This window comes from Gossypium hirsutum, chromosome D12, assembly GCF_007990345.1.
Source record: "Gossypium hirsutum isolate 1008001.06 chromosome D12, Gossypium_hirsutum_v2.1, whole genome shotgun sequence".
Lineage (NCBI taxonomy): Eukaryota > Viridiplantae > Streptophyta > Magnoliopsida > Malvales > Malvaceae > Gossypium > Gossypium hirsutum.
In genome coordinates this window covers 1,888,887-1,904,319 of record NC_053448.1, presented here as the reverse complement: position 1 = coordinate 1,904,319, position 15,433 = coordinate 1,888,887, and the positions used below count along the sequence as shown (strand labels likewise).

The 15,433-nt window shown below is 33.5% G+C and overlaps 2 protein-coding genes across 4 annotated transcripts; one reads left to right on the top strand and one right to left on the bottom strand.

The window, feature by feature from the left end:
- The first annotated feature begins 529 nt into the window (after positions 1 to 529).
- Positions 530 to 4,560, top strand: LOC107929129 (U4/U6 small nuclear ribonucleoprotein PRP4-like protein). Of its 3 annotated transcripts, XM_016860491.2 has the most exons (7): positions 548 to 710; positions 1,010 to 1,117; positions 1,268 to 2,120; positions 2,371 to 2,824; positions 3,303 to 3,500; positions 3,589 to 3,670; positions 4,316 to 4,560. In XM_016860491.2, exons 3-7 carry the CDS (start codon positions 1,273 to 1,275, stop codon positions 4,414 to 4,416), a joined length of 1,683 nt encoding a protein of 560 aa, XP_016715980.1. In that variant the 5' UTR covers positions 548 to 710; positions 1,010 to 1,117; positions 1,268 to 1,272; the 3' UTR covers positions 4,417 to 4,560. The 3 variants fall into 3 exon arrangements, with proteins under 3 accessions (XP_016715971.1, XP_016715980.1, XP_040964104.1); XM_016860482.2 differs by lacking the exon at positions 1,010 to 1,117 and having other exon boundaries at positions 530 to 710; XM_041108170.1 differs by lacking the exon at positions 1,010 to 1,117 and having other exon boundaries at positions 1,254 to 2,120.
- Positions 4,561 to 6,490: 1,930 nt separating this feature from the next.
- Positions 6,491 to 14,060, bottom strand: LOC107929141 (uncharacterized). The gene is made up of 5 exons (XM_016860502.2): positions 14,000 to 14,060; positions 13,238 to 13,291; positions 7,144 to 7,343; positions 6,860 to 7,016; positions 6,491 to 6,765 (listed from the first exon to the last, which is right to left on the bottom strand). Exons 1-5 carry the CDS (start codon positions 14,043 to 14,045, stop codon positions 6,629 to 6,631), a joined length of 594 nt encoding a protein of 197 aa, XP_016715991.2. The 5' UTR covers positions 14,046 to 14,060; the 3' UTR covers positions 6,491 to 6,628.
- Between the last annotated feature and the right edge of the window lie 1,373 nt (positions 14,061 to 15,433).

The window sequence follows — 15,433 nt, the reverse complement described above, 5'->3', positions numbered from 1 at the left end:
ATATCACACTGGGGGATTTAACATAAACTTTTTAACAGTAGTAACAATTGAATTTAAATTTTTAAATTTGAAAAATAAAGGGAATAAATTCTTAAAAATAAAACTACATAAACTAAATTCTAAATAGAAAAGGTTAAAATATGATGTTAGTCGTTGTACTTCTATAGAATTTAAAATTTAATCCTATACTTTAAAACTTAAAAATTCAAACCCCATATTTTTTAAAATTTAAAAATCATATTCCGATCATTATTGTTGTTGTAGTTTCCGTTAAAATTTGTCAACATAATATGTTTCTTTTTTGTAAATCATATGTCATATCACATGAGAGTAGCCTAATTAACATATCAAAATTTTAAAAAAATCGATGGAAAATACTTATGATTGGAGTAGAATTTTTAAATTAAAAAAAATAGGCTTAATTTTAAAATTTTTAAGTATAAAGATTAAATCTCAAATTTTACCAAAGTACATGGACTAACAATATATTTTAACCAATATAAAAAAAATAAAAAACTTCTACTCTACCATTAACAAAAACGGCAGCGTTACCTTTCTTTAATTTTGCCTTCTTTTCTCTCACTGACTCGTTTTGGAAGTTTGAACCCCTTAATTTTCATTAATTCTTTCAAATTCACCCCCCTTCCCCCTTTCCCCTTTCCTTCGCCACCCAAACGACTCCCCGATCTCCTGCAACTTTTCCTTTCCAGGTATGTCTGGCAATGACGTTGTGCATTGATATAAGGTTTAAATTCTGATTTGTTCACTGTTTCTTAACTTGGTTTTGCTTAATTGTTTTCGCTGGACAAGAACCCTGTTATTTACAATTGACTCTTATGAGTAAATGAATATTTTAACCTTCATTTACATATATTTTGGCTATTACTTTGCTGGAAAACAAATTGCTTTGGATGCTTTTTGTTGCTTTAATAAGGATGCAGTTTCGCTCACCTTGTGTTTGTTGATTTGTCTGACACATAAAACTTTCATATGCTTGGTTTTCATTAAGGAGAAAAGTTCGGCCGAAGATACCCTTTTCATTATAATAGAAAGTACCAGTCTCTAAACAATCAAATCTTTTGACTCTCAAGCCTAGTAGATACGGTTTTTTTTTTAGGTATGTTTTCAGTTTAAGTAGTCTAGATTCGAATTACTCACAACTTTATGTCGGTTTAAATCGTGCTTCTTTGCTCTGTGCCTTGATGGAGACAACCCTCTTTTTTCTGTACTATTTGAAACTTAATAATTTTCAGTTTCACTTGGATAGGTTCAATGGAAGTTGATGATGACAACGGTCCATCAACTTCAGCTGCAGTTCCGGATGGCGAAACCACGGTGCCTACAGCTAATAGCACACCGGTTCAGCCTCCAGCGGTCCCACCTGCAGTTGTACCTCCAACTATTGCTCCACTACCGGCAGTTGTGCCACCTATTGCTCCAATACCTGCAGTTCGCCCTCCCGTCTTTAAACCACCTGTGCCTCAAAATGGTGAGGTGAAAGCTGTTGATTCAGACTCTGACCATGAGGTTGATGGGCGAGCTACAGCTGGTGAATATGAGATCTCAGAAGAGAGTAGACTGGTTCGAGAGCGGCAGGAAAAGGCAATGCAAGAACTTTTGATGAAACGTCGTGCTGCTGCACTGGCAGTTCCTACTAATGACATGGCTGTCCGGACTCGACTTCGCCGACTTGGTGAACCCATAACACTTTTTGGAGAAAGAGAGATGGAAAGACGGGAAAGGCTGCGAATGATTATGGCAAAGCTGGATTCTGAGGGGCAACTGGAGAAATTGATGAAAGCTCACGAGGAGGAAGAGGCTGCAATTTCTGCTAAGGCAGAGGACATTGAGGAAGACATTGAATATCCCTTTTATACTGAGGGTCCAAAAGAGCTTCTGGATGCTAGAATTGATATTGCAAAGTACTCTATTGTAAAGGCAGCTGCACGTCTTCAGCGTGCACGGAGAAAAAGGGATGATCCAGATGAAGATATGGATGCTGAAATTGATTGGGCTCTAAGGCAGGCAGGGAATTTGGTTCTTGATTGCAGTGAAATTGGTGATGATAGACCGCTTTCGGGTTGTTCTTTCTCACGCGATGGAAAACTTCTTGCCACCTGGTTTAACTCCGACTCGTTATTCTTCTCTCCATTAAACAATAAAGCTTAATCTTAATGGAGATCCTTTCTTGCTTTGGTTTACAAATTTGTTTTTCCATTGTAAAAAAGAGTGGACACAAGTTTAAATTCTTCAAATTTCCTGTTCTTCAAAGTGCTAAGTTTGATCCTCTTACGGTAGTTATAAAATATGGTTTTGGAACCACTAAAGTTGACAAGAAGATTGTAACTTGATTGTTTCCCTTTTCTGCAGCTCTTTGAGTGGAGTTGCTAAGTTGTGGTCAATGCCTAGGGTAAGCAAGGTTTCTGCCTTAAAGGGCCACACAGAACGTGCAACTGATGTTACTTTTTCTCCGGTGCATGATCTTTTAGCAACTGCTTCTGCTGACCGAACTGCAAAGTTGTGGAGCACTGATGGATCTCTCCTGAAAACATTTGGGGGCCATTTGGATCGCCTTGCACGTATTGCCTTCCATCCTTCTGGGAAGTATCTTGGTACAACAAGCTTTGATAAAACATGGAGATTGTGGGACATAGACACTGGCATGGAGTTGCTTCTCCAAGAAGGTCATAGCAGGAGCGTCTATGGAATTGCCTTCCACCAAGATGGATCTTTAGTAGCATCCTGTGGACTTGATGCACTTGCTCGTGTTTGGGATCTGCGCACTGGGAGAAGTATTCTGGCTTTGGAAGGCCATGTGAAGCCGGTAAGTCATCATGGTTATGCAGTTCTTTCACTTTTTATTACAGTCATGGTTTCCAAATGCTACATGCAGGAGTAGCATATTGTGTTGCCCTAGTAGCAAGAATACACTGAAGTACCTGACACATACAATATACCTAGTAGTAACTAATATAAATTTAACATGGATTCCTTACAGGTTTGAAGTTTGTAATGCATGGAAAATAATAATTTTGATTTTAGCACAAATGGCCTCAATGCTTCAAAAGCAAGTTTTTTAAATTTTCCACCAGATTCCCAGATATGGGAGGAAATGCTGCTACAATTATTTTGAAGTTTTTAAGGTTTAATTAGACAAGTAGAATGCATAGTGTTTAGTTGCATTGCCTTGTTAATATCTTAAACATAAATCTATAGAAGTTTTTAGGAGGCAGGAAATTTTTTCTATTAGTTGAAAGATATTTGATAGCTAAAAGTCCGCATATCTCTGCCACTCTTTCCAGGTTCTTGGTGCTAGTTTTTCACCCAATGGCTATCATCTAGCCACAGGTGGTGAAGATAACACTTGTCGTATATGGGATTTGAGGAAGAAAAAGTCCCTGTATATCATACCAGCCCATTCAAATCTTATATCACAAGTTAAATTTGAGCCTCAAGAGGGATATTACTTGGTCACTTCTTCTTATGACATGACTGCAAAGGTACGATTCCTTTCTGAACACAAATGCCTTTATAACTGAAGTATAATTTTTTAATATGCCATGTAAAGCTTTGAATGTGATTTACCAGGTTTGGTCTGGAAGAGATTTTAAGCCCGTCAAAAGCTTACCAGGTCATGAAGCTAAAGTCACTGCTTCAGATATTAGTGCAGGTAACTTTCAGAAATTTAAATAAATTATGCATGAATCTCTCCTCTTTTTCCTCTCCGTCTTTTTGCATTTATTCTTGAATAAGTAAAGCATGATCTCTTCTTTCATTTGTATACTGCTGGGTGCTGGTTATTACTCTTCTTCCCTTCACCAGAACTTCTAGATCATAATCTGTGAGCATTGGCTTTAAAGTATTTTGACATCTTACGATGTATTATAGTAGTTATAGATTGGAACAACTTAAACCATATGTTAGCAGTGACTCTGAGGGGAGGGAAAGAGAGGAGGGGGGGTGAGTAATGCACCTTCCCTTTGTTTCTATGGGTGATATCAAGCTTAAGCAATAAAAGCCCCAGACCCTTCATTGAGTTCTCTTTTCTTTTTTCTCCCCTAACCACTTTCAAGGGTGGAAAGGGGGGTTAGGGTCATCAAGTTTCTTATTTTGCCTTTAACCTGGATGATTTCTTAGCTTCATTCGATGGAAAATTTAGTGGTCATCTTTATTTTTTGTATAACCATTTGCGTTAACATCTTTGCATGTTTTCATTTTCTATCCTCCCTTATTGACTATCAAATACCAAGCAAATAGCAATACAACTAATCCTATATAAGAAAACTGAGCATTGATTTGGTGTTTTGCATGGCAGATGGGCGATATATTGTGACAGTCTCTCATGATCGAACTATAAAGCTATGGACTGCTGGTAACATTGAACAGGAAAATGATATGGATTGGACTGAGGGTTGATTTGGAGAAGTTTAGGTGGTTTTTGTAGGAGTGTATCTTTCAACATAATTTTTAAAGTCAGATTAAAACAATATTGTTGCTGTAATGGATTAGAAAGGGACTTGCTTAAAACACTTTTTTATATGAAAATCCGGCTTCATAGTTTTCGCTCTTTGTTTTATTGTCAGCGAGAAAGGATCCGGCCTCGTGAAAATGTTAACGCTTTGGTTTAGCTACCAATTTGTATAATGCCGCTTTCCTTTTTCACTCGCAATAAATTTTTAGATAAGTTATTACTCAACTTTGATCTCAATAATAAAACAGTCACTCAACTTTAAAAAAATAATAAATCAATCACACTAATCATTTTTTGTCACAGATATAACGAAGTTGTCATTTTTTGTTACAAACTTAACGGAGTTGTCATTTTTCATCCCGCTCTCCCCCTATCACTGCTCTCTTGTCACTCTCCCTTTTCCCCACCATCCCTTCCCTACTCCGATTCTCTCTCTATTTTATCATTGTGATCAAAGTTGAGTGATTGTTGATGTAATTTATTTCAAATTTTTTGATATGTAAATTAGTTAATATGGCTGATATTTACTGCAAAAGTTTTTTAAAAAATTGCTGAGAAGCTTCAAATCCAATCCTTGACAATTTTATTTTTCTCAGCATCGCTCACAATTTAAAGTAATACTATTATTCATCTATTTTGTTTTGTTTATTATGAGTTAATAAATTTTATGATTTTGTAATTTTTAATTTTTATTAGTATTTACATTAATAATCAATAATAAAATATCTTAAATAAAAATATATAAATTTAGTCTTTAAGTGATCCTTTATTTGACTCCAAAATTGGGTGTCAAGATCCACCACGTTGTAGAATATTAATTGGTTTAAAAGAATTTTCATTTTTATATAGCACTTTTTTTTAGAATCAACATGAAGTCAACACAATATGCAAATTTTGAAAGAGTTTATTAATATGATTTTCATTTTAAATTAACCTTAAAATTTAAAACATTTTAATTTCATCTCTAAATTATTGAGATTATATCAATAAAGTCTTTTAATTATTAGAATCGTTAATTTAACCGTTAAATTAAATGTCATATCTCATCTAGCATAATTTAAAATGAAAATTAAAAAAATATATATTTTGTAAAATCTTGACTGTGAGCTTTTAATTTGTTTTTAGTTTTTGCTTTTAAAAATTACATGACAAGGTTTTATTTTTCTATAAAATTTTTATTTTAAATTATGCCAAATAAAATTTGACATATTACTTAACAACTAAATTAACGATTTTAATAATAAAATAACTTGATTGATATAACATCTATAATTTAAGGATGTAATTAAAATATTTTACAGTTGAGAGACCAAATTAAAATGAGAGTCATAACTTAGGGATATCTAATACAATTAACACTTGAAAGACTAAATTTGTTATTATGTCAATTTATAAAAGGCCACATTACCTTTCAATTATTGACTTGGCGAAAATAGATAAAAAAGATAATTGAAAACATGGCGGTTATATTAAACTTTTTACAGTTAAGTGACAAAAATAAAAATTAAACATAATAGTGTGATCTACAGCCTAATTTTCCCAAATTTTGATCTGAATCAATGATATAATTAGCTTACCATCACACTGCTAATGACTTAGGTGGGTTTGGATGGTGATTGGGTGCGGTACAGTGCGTTTAGCATACTTTTTGTCTCACGCTACAGTATTGCTACAATATCTAATCTCACCGCCACCGCTGTTTTTACACTGACCGCAAGTAAACGCACCGCCCATTCAAATTCACCCTTAATGGCTTAGTCATCGTAAAGCAACAAATTAATAACATTGGTGATAAGTAAAGCAAGCATAAGTGATGGTTTAATCGATTCAAAATGTTTGAGACATAAATACAAACAAGTTTCGTAAGCGGGTGCGGCATCGAGATGGTTGTGTTAGCTATTTGGTGTTAACAAATGTTGAATCCTGATTCACAGTATGGTCAAGTAAAGCCATTTTCATTTTCATTTTCATGGTAGAGCCTCCTCCCCCCCCCCCCAAAAAAGGAAAAAAAATCCCTTGTGAAAATACAAAGCAAACTTTCGTTACGATGGCAGTAAAAGATTTGTATAAACTGATTACATTACACTAAAAAGAAAAATTGATACGTAGTATGATGAGAAAACTAAGTTTTATTGTTTCCTTAAATTTCTTTTTTCCTCATTCAAGGTTGGAAGAGCGAGAATCTTTACCGCCAAGTGTTTGAATTATTGCTTCAAGTAGTTTAATTTCCTTATCACGCTTAGAGATCTCTTCTTGCTTTGCTCGCAACTCTTCCATATGAAGTTCAAATACTTCTGCAATCAAAAAAGGTAAATCCAATATGAACATATATAATCATTACCCTAAAATTGGGAGGGGGGGAAGAAACAAGAGATGAGATTTAGGTACTTGTGGTGTTCTCGAGCTCCTTTGTAACCTCTTGAGCACGCAATTCGGCGGCCTTTTGCGCAGCCTCAGCCTGTCGCTTCTCGGAACGAGCACTCGCCGCTGCTGTGATTGCAGCATCTACCTCTCTTTCAAGCGTCTCCACCCTTTGTTCAAGGACCTAAACTCGCTAGAGCAGGTTTCAATTGATTAGATCAAAAAATTATTATAACCTAATTAATGATGTTCAGATCAAAACAATAAAAACACAGATCACAAATTCAATAATTAAGACCAAAAAGAAAAACCTTGATGGTTCGGGCTTGTTCGGAGGTAAGAGAGGCCTTGGCGAAGGTATCTTCGTCGACGAAAACAGCTTTTTTGAGAAGTAATTTCTGAAGAGAATCGAGATTTGAAGCCATCTCGGTGAGATTTGCTATGGCTCCTGTCCATCGCTCTTCGCTTCCTTTGCCCTTCACCTCCTGCTCCATTATTTCTGATCCTGCAACTGTTCTCAACAAATCCATTTTAAACCTTTCTTGGGCTTTTCTTTTTCTTTTTTTAATGGCCTTCAACGTCTTCTTCTTTCTTGATTTCGGGTTAGTTGAGTTGGGCCGTATCCTTAATTTTTATTTGGGTGAATGCATTATTTAGAGCATGAATTCAACAATTATTCTGATTTTTTTTCAATTTAGTCCTTAAACAACGTGTAGGAGCAAAGTTGTGTAATAGTCTCCAATTTGTAATTTTATTTTAGAGGGCACCTTGAGCTTCCACAATCTTTGTATAATTCCCTATTAGTCATATTAGGATTAGGCATCATAGAGCTTGTCAATAGATATTTATATCTGCTACACATCATATACTCTCCTGTATTTTCTACCTGTCAGATTAACACGTCATCTTAAAAGCTAATGGATAAAGGAATATGATCTGTTATAATTTGATCTAACAAATTAAGTCATTTTTTTATATTTAATGAGCTTGTGTTTAAGCATTTTATGACTTTATTTTATATTTTTTTAGTATTTATTAGATTTTTATTTTAGAATTTAATTTTATGCATTTTTAGTGTGTGTTTTAACCTAAATGACAAAACTATGCCTTTGGAAGTTTAACAATCAATTTGAGCTTTATGCAGGAGGTGACCTAAGCAAAACCATAAAGAGATCTTGCCACTGTGCCCCAAGTCGTGACACCAGATCTTTGGTGTCGCGACACCGAAGCTATCTGTCATTTTGAGAACTTGAATTTCAACAACAAAACACTACAAGTGAACTGATGATGTCACGACATTAGGTTCTTGGTGTAGCAACATTGAAGCTTGATGAGGAAAATTGTTGAAGAACATTTCGCTGTTGAACAAGCCTCAAATTAAATTTTAAATAAGGGCATTCTTGTCTTTTTTAGGTTAAGTTATAAAAGATTATAAATAGCACTTTATAGGGTTTTTTAGGGAGAGTAGAAAATTATGTTAGATTTTTAGCCATTAGACAATTTCTCTTTTCTTCTTATTTTTAGAATATTTTATTTTATTTTAGAGTATATATATATATATATTTTTTATTTCTTCTCTTCTATTGAAGATTTTTGCAAATGAAGATGGATTAAAAGCGTGTGCTTCATCGGATTCATATTATTGATTGAGCATTTTCTAAATAGTTACCCTTTTTATTTTCTTGTGCCTACCAAGTGGTTGATGAAATGATTATTTTGTTTTTAAGTTTAATCATGTGCTTAAATTGTTTGTTGGTTGATTGATTAAGTTTATTGTTAAATTAGGTTGATAGCTATGTTGATTGATTGGTTGTTCTTTTATATCGAAATTCTTAATATGTTAGAATTGATGTCTCTAGCGGAATATTTAGATAAACGAGACCGTAAGGAGAGTTTATCATTAGATAGTTCGATACAATTGTACCAGGCAGTGAGACCGAAAGGAGAGCTTAGTTGGTAATTTCGAATTAGGATGAGATTGAAAGGAGATTCCTAATTAAAAGTAGAGAGTGATTTAATCGGGATAAGTTATTAGCTTAATTAGAAATTGACTAATCAATTGACCATCATCTTATCATTTGCATTGTTCAAAGTAATAGGGAAGAAAATTAGATTAGTTTATTTTATTTCTTAATTCAGAATTACCTTAAATATCCCTTTTATTTGGATGCATTAATAATTCCTGCATCGATTAGATTTGCAATTACTTAATTTTTGATTAATTTGACGAACATTTTTACCAATTGAAAATCCCTTGGGTTTGATCATCGGAATACTTTCGTATTTTGTTGTAATAAAAAACTATATTACAATGTGACATTGTATACTTGTAGTTACAAACTGCTTTTAAATTGTTTTATTTGTTTATTTTCTGCACATGCGGTCAAGTTATTGGCCTCGTTGATAGAGAGATTTTGTGTTTGGTAGTTGAATTATTTGGTGATAATTTGCATGCTTTGTAGTGAGATAATTAGTAAACTCTAAAATTATAGATATGAAGCTTTAGTTTTTATGCATTGTTTTATTTTCCTTTGTTAAACTTTTAGTTTGTTTACGTGTTTAATTTGATTGAGTTTCTTGTGTTTTTATCATTCAGTGTATGAATTGGAGCAGAAACGAGTTGATTCTATTTGATCCCGAGCCGAAAGAACGTTACATAATGCGAGAAGGGGGTTATTTCCTAAGAAGAACCCATCACACGTTGATCCACTAAGACAAAACCCACTTTTTGAGGAACCATCGTTGCAAGTTCAACAAGTAGAGGAACCCAGTCCTTCATTTAGACTAAGACAAATGGCACACTATATACTAATAAACTATGCTATGCCTAACTTAGATGTTATGCAAGGCAATATCAATAGGCCAATGATCAACGCCAATAATTTCGAGATTAAGCCAATGATGATCCAGATAGTCCAGAGTAATCTACAATTTTAGGGTTCGATGAATGAATACCCTAACCAACATTTTAAGTGCTTCTTAACTCTATATGATACCTCTAGATAATGGGGGTACTTGATGACGCTACTCATATTTGGCTTGTCCCTTTTTCATTATGTGATGACGCTTTTATGTAGTTAGATTTGTAATGGGTAGATTCCATCACAAAGTGGGAGGAACTCGTCAACCGATTTCTTACAAATTATTTCCCATCAAGCAAGACGATGAAGCTGAGGATGGACATCACCAACTTCTGGCAGTTAGAGGGGGAATCACTTTATGAGGCGTGGGACCGCTTTAAAATAATGTTACGTAAGTGCATTTATCTTGGCCTATAGGATTGGTTGTAGTTAAAAACCTTTTATAATGGTTTGGATGGAAATTTAAGGTCTAGTTTAGATGAGACATCTGCGGGGGCATTCATGTCTAAGACATATGCTAAGGGTTGCCAACTCATCGAAGATAGAGAAATGAATTCTTATATGTGGCTGACTAATTAGTTCACGTATAGAGCTAAACTACCGACTATGAATACAATCAGCGGTGAAGATAAGTATCAAAAAATCTTTGAGAGGCTTAACCACCTCGGATTTAGCTCGAATAGACCTCATATTCCTGACCAACACCGTTTTGTGGGAGTCCATGTAGGTGACGAGAATGAAAACACTATTTAGGGGAATAAACAAAAGGAGAATTATGTTGAGGTAAACTGTATGGATGACCCGTATTCAAATACCTATAACCCAGGGTTATGTGATCATCCTAATCTTAAATGGGGAGGAAACCAATGGGGAACTTCCAACCAAGGTGTAACACCCCTTACCCGTATTCAATACCGGAATAGGGTACGAGGCATTACCAAAACACATGCACTTGTAAACGTAGTTAACCGAGTTATAAAATTTCATCTAAATTAAAACTTTCAAAATAATTAACATGCTCCTATAACTTTTCACAATATATCCTCAAAATGTTATAATCATAATAATTAGGTCTTACGAGACCCGATACATACTCATGCAATTCAATGCTTCATTTCCATTTCCTTCAATTCGCAATTTCTCATGCTCACGATTTAGATCATATCACTAGCAATTTCCATTTAATTCACGTACAATTTAATGACATCAAGTTCAACACTAATACGTATTTACCATTTAACTCAATGTTTATTGATTATACCATTCAATAACACATTTATAAAATTCTCAATTTTGCAATGAAAATATCACTTTAGCTTGAATAACAACATCGTCCTGATATAAATACACTACCACTTATCCATTTACTTTAATTCTTTTGGGTCCATTTGTCACTTACCATCCTTAATCAAATTAGGGAACAGTTACGGAAAATTGAGTACTTCACTTTCACTTTGCCATAATATAACTATGGTCTTACGTATGATCACTTATCACTTGTCCCTAATCAGATAAGTGTAGCTAGGCTACCACTTATCACTTTGTCACTTGATCAGATAAGTGTAGCTAAAGCTATCACTTATCACTTTGTTACTTGATCAGATAAGTGTAGTTAAAACTACCACTTATCACTTTGTCACTTGATCAGATAAGTGTAGCTAAGGCTACCACTTATCACTTTCTCACTTGATCAGATAAGTGTAGCTAAGGCTAACACTTATCACTTTCTCACTTGATCAGATAAGTATAGCACTTATCACTTTTTCACTTGATCAGATAAGTGTAGCTAAAGCTACCACTTATCACTTTATCTCTTGATCAGAAGTACTCAAATCCGGTGTTCCGCTTAATTTGATCATTTATTCGATTTTTTTCACATTTTTATTTTATTCTCATTTTAAAAATGAATACATTTCATCATACATTGTATAATTCATGAAATTAACATTTAATCATTAAATTTCAGCCATATGAACTTATTATTTCATTATCTTTCCACACTTGTTTCTATGCACATCACACAAGATATAAGCATATCATTCAACCATAGTTGCAAGCTAGTGTATTTAAACATGACTCTTTTTGGAACTAACCACACGATAAACCATTTCAATGCATAACTTATAAATTTAACGTGGCATAATCTAGCCACTACTTGGCCAAAGTCTAAGCATATACATCAAATATGTTAGCCAAATACACGTATAGCATAAGCATTATAAGCATGGATGAGCACAACATTTATTCATGTATCAGGCTTACCAACATGTGTTAATTCATAAACCATTCATGACATTATTTCATGCCAAATCATACACCGAATATACCATACACACATACTATGAAACTTTTATTTTCACACATGAGCTTAAACCATGACCAATAATGCACAAATATAAGCATTATTTCTATTTCATCGTTTATCAAATAAAATCAAGCATATGACCAATTATACACAAATCATTCATATATTTCCCAATTTTCCTCCTCCTCCTCTCCATTCGACATCCTTAATGTGTATAACACACTTAACAACATTAGCTATAATTTCACTATTCACTCACATGTATATTCAAAACTGTTTATCCGAGTTAGAGTCACTAAATTATTTTTATCCGGAGATACAAAGCTCCAAATTAAGATCTGTTAATTTTCCCTGAAACTAGACTCAAATATCTTGATACCATAAAATTTCCAGAATTTTTGGTTCAGCCAAATAGTACAGTTTATTCTTTAAATTTTCCCCTGTTTCGCTGTCTGACAGTTCCGACCACTCTTCACTAAAAAGTAATTATCTCATTGTACAGAATTCGGATGATGTTTTCATTTGTTTCTTATAAAAATAGACTCATTAAGGATTCTAACCATATAAATTATAACTCATAATAATTTTTTTAAAATTTTTAATGATTTTCCAAAGTCAGAACAGGGGAACCCGAATTCATTCTGATATTGTCTCACAAAATCTATTATATCTAATGATTTACAATTCCATTGCTCACACCATTTCTTTTATAAAAAACTAGACTCAATAAGCTTTAGTTTCATATTTTATTCATCATCTAATTCAATCTCTACAAATTTTGGTGATTTTTCAAAGTTACACTACTGCTGCTGTCCAAAACCGCTTTAGTGCAAAATGTTGATTTCCATTTTTCCCCAAATTTCACAGTTTATACAATTCGGTCCTTTCTCAATTAACCCCTCAATTAATCTAATTTTATGAATTAATACTTTACCTAGACATTATAAGTTGTTACACAACTATTGAAATTTAGAATTTCCACATATAACTCTATCTTCAAACTCTTTTACTATTAGGTCCCAAACATTCACTTTCTATTCAATTCTTTCAATAAAATCAGCATATGAACAATTTAAAGCTCTAATTTCATGATAAATCATCATATAATTCCAGCACATATTCATATCAACTTTCAACTTCTTTCATAAAATTAAAAACTAATGAATTTAACAAGTGGGCCTAGTTGTAAAAGTCATAAAAATACAAAAATTTCAAGAAATAGTCAAGAATTGAACTTACTTGTAATAAAAATATGAAGAAGCAGCTTGAAGAAGCCCTTCCATGGTGTTTTAGCTGATGAGAATTCAGAAAAATGAAGAGAAATCTAGAAAATTCCACTTTGGTCCTAACTTTATTAAGCAAATTTTGCAATATTCCAATTTTGCCCTTAATTATTCTTACTTTCTTGCTGATTTCATGCCTTTGCCGTCCAGCCCAAATAGACCTTGGGTCTATTTTCCTTTTAAGCCCTCTTCTTTTTATCATTTAAGCTATTTAATCATTTCCCAAAATTTTGCATTTGTTACAATTTAGTCCTTTTTGTTCACTTAATTATCGGAACTTTAAAATTTCTTAACGAAACTTTAATACTAACTTTTTAACACTCCATAAATATTTATAAAAATATTTATGGCTCGGTTTAAAATCCCCGAGGTCTTGATACCTCATTTCGATTCTAATTATTTTAATATTTATTTCTAGTGCACTATTCACTATTTCAAAAATTTTCCTAACTTCACATTTAACTTATACTTACTAAATTAATAATATTTTCTACCCATTTGTCGAATTTAGTGATCTCAAATCACCGTTCCGACACCTCTGAAAATTCAGGCCATTACATTTTTTTTCGTCGGATTTGTGGTCCCGAAACCACTGTTCCGACTAGGCCTAAAATCGGGCTATTACACAAGGAACAAGAAATCTTAACCACAGTAGGCGGGCTCCTCCATACCAACCTCCACAACCTTTTAGACCCCAAGAGAAAAAGAGAAAACCCACCTTTCTGATAACCATTCGAGTGAACAAGCTGGAAGAAGTGACGCATTTAATGTATGCAACTCTGTGTCAAATGCAAATTCAAATGGAGTAAATGCTTGAAGTGTTGCAAAAAAATGACAACACGAGCATCCCTAGTAATATTGAGAATATCCTTAAATAGGAGGGTAAGGAGCATGTGAAAGCTATTATTCTTTGTTCAGGAACAGTAGTGAAAGACCCGATTAGGTAAACCAATGTGGTTATAGATGATAAGATGGGCGATACCCCAATACCTAATTCAAAATAGGGGTCAATAAGGATGAAGAGGATGATCAACCTAGTATGAGAAAAAAATTCATTTCTAACTAGGTTAGAAGAGACAAAGAGAAAGGATGATGAAGGATTTTTAAGTTTTCTAATTATATTTAAATCGTTGAAACTCAATCTACCTTTACTTGAATTAATTGAAAAAATGCCAAAGTACACTAAATTCCTTAGAGAAATAATGTCTAGGTGCAAGAGGATAGGTTAGGGCGAGAAATAGTTGTGAATGTCGAGTGTAGTGCGATTATTGCTAGGAAAATTGTTCCTAAGCTTAAAGACCCTAGAAGCTTTACTATACATATAAAGATAGAGGGAGTAAATTTTGGGAAAGCTCTTTGTGATTTAGGAGCTAGCATTAATCTAATTCCTCTTTATATTTATCATATATTAGGCTTAAGGGAGTAAAGAGATACTTCGATTACCATGCAACTTGCTGATAGATCTTTAATGCATCTTAAGGGTGTGTTAGAGGATGTGTTAGTCAAAGTTAGTCAATTTGTTTTTTCGGTTAACTTTATTGTGCTAGATTTTGAGGAAGATTTAGAAATTTCCATTCTTAGGAAGGCCATTTTTGGCCATTTCTAAATCCACCATTGATGTAGAAAAAAGAGAGCTCATTATAAAAATCAATGGTGATGTAGAGGTATTCAAATGTGTTAATTCCTATTCAGAAATGAGAAATTGTTTTTATCCTATTAGTGCTTGTCATTCACTTAATTCATCAAATTCTCATCATACTAATAGACCTGATCAATGGTATTTGTAGTGGTTTGAAATTTTAGGTGTACATTCGCAACCATGAGGGAAGAAGCTTAGGAAAGATCTGAAGATTTGGCGGTGTTTTAGGAAGAAGGGACAGATGACTAACTTGTGGAAAAAGTGGAGAAGTCAAGCATATAACACTTATTTGATGGATTCTCATGGGGGCACAGATGATTGGCCTAAAAACATTTTTAAATTATTTGGCTATTTGGTGGTTGTGTATATTATTTGAATTTATGGATTTGAATTTGGATTTTTGGATTTTTAATTTTTTTCATTTAGGACTAGATTTTATTAATATTTTATAGAGGTTTTATGTAAGGGGTTGATGAATTAACATTTGGAGTAAATTGTATCGAAACTATGATT

Coding starts and splice junctions, on each gene's coding strand:
- LOC107929129 (XM_016860482.2), top strand. CDS start 1,273: ATGGAAGTTGATGATGACAACGGTCCATCAACTTCAGCTGCAGTTCCG. Junction 2,825..3,302: donor TGGAAGGCCATGTGAAGCCG/GTAAGTCATCAT, acceptor CACTCTTTCCAG/GTTCTTGGTGCTAGTTTTTC. Junction 3,671..4,315: donor TGCTTCAGATATTAGTGCAG/GTAACTTTCAGA, acceptor TTTGCATGGCAG/ATGGGCGATATATTGTGACA.
- LOC107929141 (XM_016860502.2), bottom strand. CDS start 14,045: ATGCGTCACTTCTTCCAGCTTGTTCACTCGAATGGTTATCAGAAAG. Junction 13,292..13,999: donor CTCGAATGGTTATCAGAAAG/GTGGGTTTTCTC, acceptor AATTCTCATCAG/CTAAAACACCATGGAAGGGC. Junction 7,017..7,143: donor AACAAGCCCGAACCATCAAG/GTTTTTCTTTTT, acceptor TAGCGAGTTTAG/GTCCTTGAACAAAGGGTGGA.